This window comes from Empidonax traillii, unplaced genomic scaffold (assembly GCF_003031625.1).
Source record: "Empidonax traillii isolate 1590-97213 ecotype Southwest subspecies unplaced genomic scaffold, ASM303162v1 scaffold3812:size10895, whole genome shotgun sequence".
Lineage (NCBI taxonomy): Eukaryota > Metazoa > Chordata > Aves > Passeriformes > Tyrannidae > Empidonax > Empidonax traillii.
In genome coordinates, this window is record NW_020959005.1 from 5,584 (window position 1) to 10,895 (window position 5,312).

At 64.4% G+C, this 5,312-nt stretch overlaps 2 protein-coding genes across 3 annotated transcripts in view; one reads left to right on the top strand and one right to left on the bottom strand.

Annotated features, from left to right (window-relative positions):
* The window catches only part of LOC114072733 (CD164 sialomucin-like 2 protein), a 5,607-nt gene extending 1,444 nt beyond the window's left edge, over window positions 1–4,163 (top strand). The window contains exons 2-6 of one of the 2 annotated variants that reach the window (XM_027910592.1): window positions 606–710; window positions 1,145–1,222; window positions 1,392–1,457; window positions 2,136–2,301; window positions 2,698–3,016. In XM_027910592.1, the coding sequence (XP_027766393.1) occupies window positions 606–710; window positions 1,145–1,222; window positions 1,392–1,457; window positions 2,136–2,301; window positions 2,698–2,713 (431 nt within the window). In that variant the 3' untranslated portion in view covers window positions 2,714–3,016. Of the gene's footprint in view, window positions 1–605; window positions 711–1,144; window positions 1,223–1,391; window positions 1,458–2,135; window positions 2,302–2,697; window positions 3,017–3,698 lie in introns of those variants that run through there. The other variant, XM_027910593.1, reaches the window with a different exon arrangement.
* Window positions 4,164–4,541: 378 nt separating this feature from the next.
* LOC114072732 (synaptotagmin-like protein 1) lies at window positions 4,542–5,302 on the bottom strand (the record flags this gene model as incomplete). Its single annotated transcript, XM_027910591.1, has 3 exons — window positions 4,542–4,819; window positions 4,906–5,111; window positions 5,193–5,302. Coding segments are annotated over 3 exons (456 nt in total), but the record flags the coding sequence as incomplete, so codon positions are not given.
* Between the last annotated feature and the right edge of the window lie 10 nt (window positions 5,303–5,312).

Sequence of the window (5,312 nt, forward strand, 5' to 3'; positions counted from 1 at the left end):
CTTTGGCGGGATGGTGCAAACGCGGGCGTGGGACGCGGGAGGTGCAGGCAGGGCCCGGCCGCGGCTCGTCAGTCGCAGCCTCCCTCGCCGACAGTCATCGCTGTAAATTAATGATGAGCGTGTGTGGGGGAAGAGCAGCTCCACAAACACCCGAGTGACTCACCACCCTCACCGGGGCCATGAGAGAGGGGTGTCCTGCGGGGTGGTCTGCGGGGGAAGGGGGGGTGACGCTGCTCAGGTAACCCCGACCAGGCTGTGCAGCCCCCTCATTGCATTTAAACATCCCCCAAAAGATCCCGGGATCCCAAATCCCAGCCCCTGGGCTGGAGGATGTTTCCCTGCACTGTGGGCGATGGGGTGAGCCCTGTGTGTCCCAGGTGGGTGTTGGGAGCTGTAGGGTGTCCCCTCTCCGGAGAGCTGGTGACGCTGCAAACCCTCCCCTGGGATGGGTCTGTGGGTGGGTTTGGTGCTGTGGGATGTGCCTTCACCCTCCCACTGCATCGTCAGAATTCCCCCTCCATGGAGCTGAGGGTCCAACCCCAACCCCAGAGCCAGGGGGGACAGATGCTGGCCCTGCCCTCACCCCTTTTCCCTGGATTTGGCAGGAGAGTGTGGCGAGCTGAGGTCCTGTGAGACATGTACGGCTGTCACCCCCTCACACAACACCACCGGCTGCGTCTGGCTGGGCTGCAGGACCCCTGAGGAGCCAGGTGAGGGGCTCAGCTGTGGGGGGACAGCCAGGGGCTCCCACCAACCTTCTCAGCTGGCCCGTTCCGAGGGAAGGGGGGGATCTGTGCCAGTCCAGTGGGCAGGGGTGTAGGTTTTGGCATGTGCTGCCCACAGCCATGCCAGGATAATACTGGGAACCCTCTGCCATGTGCACATGGAGCAGCACTGAGCGATGGAGATGGGAGACAACCAGCTGTTCATAAAGCCCCCAGTTTGGGGCTCTTCCCTGAGGGGGTGCAGATACGAATCCCAACTCACAGCCTCTTGGATGGATGGATGAATGCCCAACCCTGGGAATGAGTCCTCATCATCCCAAACCCTCTGGTGCTCAGGGCAGCCCAGGGCCCAAACACTGTTGGCTGCAGGGGGTGGTGGCTTAGGATCCTTGGGAAAACCCTGCTCCCTCTTCCCATAGAAACAGGGAGCTGCGTGCAGAGAGGGGCAGCACCACGGGAGACCTGTGCACTCTACAACAGCAGCACCCTGTGCCGAGGTAACCCCAGACCCCACAGCCCCCCCAGGCCCAGCAGCCTTCAGGACAGAGGTGCTGCTCTGGGGGCTGGGGCCATGGGGAAGAAATCCCAACCCTGGGACAGGGCTCTGGGGTGGGGGTGTGTGGCAGTGTCACCTCACACCCTTCCCTCTGTCCTTACCCTCTCCAGCTCTGAAGTCCCCCACGGAAGAGCCTCCACAGTCCCACAGCAAGGAGCCAGTGACACACTCCACAAGTGAGTGGGTCTGGGGGGTGGGAGGTGGTGGGATGGGGGTCCTGGATGCCCCAGAGATCAGGGACCAGTCCCAATAAAACAATTCCCTCCATATCTCACATCCCTTTGGGAGGGATGTGCCTCAGGGTTACATCAGTGGACTGTGCCCCAGGAGGTGCCACCACTGTCCTGGATTGCAGCTCCGTCCTCGTCCCCCCTCTTTGCCCTGGACAGGGCTTGGATGGAGCTGGGGGAGTCGTGGCACTCCACAGCCCCCCAGGAGCCATCCCTGATGCCATCCTTGCTGGGAATTGCCACCTCCAGCCTGGCTAGAGCTGGGGCTGGGAGCAGAGAATGAACCTCTTCCAGGAAGCGGGAACTGGAGAGCACTGGGCTAATTACAGCAGGTAACCAGAGCCCAGAGCCCGCTGAATTATTGATCCCCCTGGGATCTTTTTCCTGCTGCCTCCTTTCCTGCAACTCCAGCTGCTACGGCGTGGGAAGGGGTTGAGCCCATCCCAACATCCACGTGTCAGTGGGGACATCCAACCCCAAGCTGGGAATTACCATCCCTCCCCGTGCAGCCTCTGGGGGCTGTGTGGACCCCAAATTCCCCTCCTTTGGCAGGATCATCAGTGCTCAGGGGATACCCAGAGCACCCATAACCCCCCAAACCCCCCCGTTTTCCCCTTCCAACAGGGACCACCACCACTAGTGCCCCGCTGACGGGCAGCCCCGAGTTCCACCCGCCCGGCTTCGACACGGCCAGTTTCATCGGCGGCATCGTGCTGGTGCTGAGCATCCAGGCCGTCGTCTTCTTTGTCATCAAGTTCATCAAGTCGAAGGACAGCACCTACCAAACGCTGTAAGGCTCCCACACCCTCCCTGGGACCCGGGGTGGAGCGGGGGGGACCCAGGCCAAGCCCACCCTTGAAGCCAAACCCGGGGTCACCCCGGTGCGTGTCCTGTGTCATCACTGTGTTGTCTCCTGTGGTTCTTTGTCCTCACCCGGTGGGGGGAGGATTCACTGTCCCCCCCCACCTGTCCCCTCACTGGTGTCTGGCTGTCCTGCCACCTCCTCTGTGTGTCACTGTCTGACTGGATCCTGGCTCTAAACCCTGTGGGGCGTGGGGGGGTCCCCAAATCTGTCCCTCTGAGGCTGAGCCAGTTGGGGGTCCCTGCTCTCTTCCCATGTTCAAGGGGTTCATCGTGTCTAACATGGGGGGCTGTGCCCCATCTCTCTTTCCTTCCACGCTGCCAGAGAGGACAACCAGTAGGTTCTGGGTGCTGGTGGCAGTGGGGAGGGGGTGCCCTCCCTGCAACCCCGGAGCTTCGCCCTTCCCTCACACCTCCCCGGGGAGAGGAGGGTGGCGTGGACCCTCTCCCCTGGTTTGCATGTCGGGTGTTTCCCACCTGGTTTGCTGTTTTCCTGTGAGTTGTTAGCGGTGGAAGGGAAGGGGGTGTCCACCCTCGCCCCCTTTGCAGGCACAGAGCCCCTTGGGGGGTGCAGCTGATGTACAGCCCCTTCTGCCACCAGGGCAAGGTGCCTCCAGCACCCCCAGTCCCATCACGGCAGGGTGCAGCCCTGCACAGGACAGGAGCTGCATGGCTCCCAGTTTGGCCCCAGTTAGCACCCAGCAGCCCCCTCCCCACCCTCGGCAGCCCCTGCCCCGTTGCCTCTCCAAAACTCTGGGGCTCACTAGGGTGGGGGGGGGGGGTCCCCTCTTCTCCTGGTGGTCTCTCGTTTCCCTCCTCGTTTCCAGCGTTTTGGCTGGAGCACCCACCCCCTTGTCCTGACACCCCCCCCCCCCCTGCCCACCCCAGCCCCCCGTGCCCACCGGAGGAGCGGAGCCAGGGCCTCGCTGTGTGCTTTTGCTGTGCTTCTGTGTTGCTCTGGGGGGTGCTTGGGGGGGGTCCCTCTCCCCCCACCTCCTTTCTGTGTGTTGTTTTGGGGAGGGGGGTGCGTGTCGTGTGCTGTGGGGTGACACTTGTAGCTCGGGCTGCCCCCCATTAAACTCTGCGAGGTGGTGTCTGTGTCGTGTCCCGGGGTGGGGGGGGGTGTAGCCGGGGTGGGGGTGCAGGGGGTACCCCCCATCCCTGCCCTACAGGGGTTCCCAGGACAGTCCAACCCTTCCCCATGGCATGGGTGCAGCAGGGTGGGCAGTGGGACTCCCCTCCTGCACCCCACTCCCCGGGGGGGACCCCCCCAGGGTAAAACCCTCCAGGCCCCTTCCTGCCACGGCTCTTTGTTCAATGCACCAGGATCTGAGGCCACCACATGCCCCAGGCTGGTTGGGGGACCCTGTCCTTGTCCCCCCCCGGGGTGAAGAGGCTGCTGGTGTCACCCCCCAAGGCCACAGGGCCCCCCTACACCACGACTATGCAAAGCTGGGGACACCAGGGCGGGACACGTCCCCCAGGCCTGACCCTGTCCCTGTGCCCAGCGCCGGTGCCTGGGGATGCTCCAGGGGTTTGCACCCTCTGGCTGCTCCCTGGGGGATGCAGGTGGGCAGGGGGAGCCCATCCAGCCCTGAATCCCACCTTGGGATCCCCCACCCTGTGCTTGCCAAGCACCCAGGGTACCTGGGGCACCCCAGGGGTCACAGGACACGTGGCCATGGGTGGCAGCAGGGGGGCCCTTTGCTGGCCGAGCCCCCAGACCCACTCTGGGGCAAAGCCTGAGACGGCACAGGGTGGGACAGAGACTAATAAAGGATTTTCCTGTAATTCCCGCTGTCCGTGTCATTGTCACCCATCACCTGTCACTGCCAGGGCCCCAGGAATGGGCGCTGTCCCAGGAGATTTTGGCTGCAACACAAATCTCTGGGGATGTGGCTGTGTCCTGCCCACAGGGTGGTGTTGGTGGGTGGGCCCAGATGATTCCAGTCCTCCCAGTGAGCAGGGGAGAGGAACCAGTGTGGGGTCTCCCAGTAGGAAATGGGCCATCCTGGTGTGGGAGTGACAAGGCCACTGGAGCCCCGGGGCTGCAGGACAGCGGCAGAGGGGACAGCCCCAGCTGGCAGCAGTGGGGTGCAGCAGCTCCAGCCCCGGAGTGGAGGGAGCAGTCAGGGTACGGTGCCCAGAGCGATAAACAGCCACCAGATGTGCCCTCTGGTGCCACTTCATTGCTGCTGGAAGGGGAGGGCACAGACCCCCAGCCCCGCACAGTGATGCTCCAGGTCTCCATCCCCCCCAGGTCCCACAGTCCCGCTGGCACCAGGCGGTCCTCGTGGGGCCAGGGGGCTACACCCGGGGGGCCAGGTTGGTCCGCAGGGGCAGCAGAGCTTCCACCCACTGCTGGGGCTGCTGGAGCAGCCGCTTCCACACCCCCTGCTCCTCCACCGTCGAGTCCATCCAGCCCACAGGCAGCCCGTAGCTGCTCCCTGCAGAGAGACCACCACGGTCACCCCCCGAGCCACGGCACAGGAGGGCACCCTGAGGAGCTGGGGCTCCCCCCCCCCGGCCTCACCAGTGCCCAGGCTGAGCCGGATGCCGCCCAGCAGGCGCTTGGAAAAGGCTTCCTGGTGCCAGAGGGTGAACTCTGCGCACGCCTCGGCCAAGTCCTTGGCCTGGAAGCCGTCGTAGACCATGGTGTGGTTGAAGAGGGGGTTCAGGCTCCGCTTCACCACCCGCGTCTTCTGCCGGCTGGCCTTGCTGTCATCCGGCAGCACGTAGCTGGGGGGGGGGCACAGGGGGTGAGGGGACACTGCCACCAGCTCCTCTGGGTGCCCCCCGAGGCGCCAGCCCCGCTCCTACCACTGCACAAAGGCGTCCACGGTGCCGCTCTGCAGCGGGATGAGGCTCTGAGCGTCCTTCACCCAGATGTGCAACTCGCCCGTGGGTGGGGTCCCCCTGCCTGCAGGCCAGAGGGGTCAG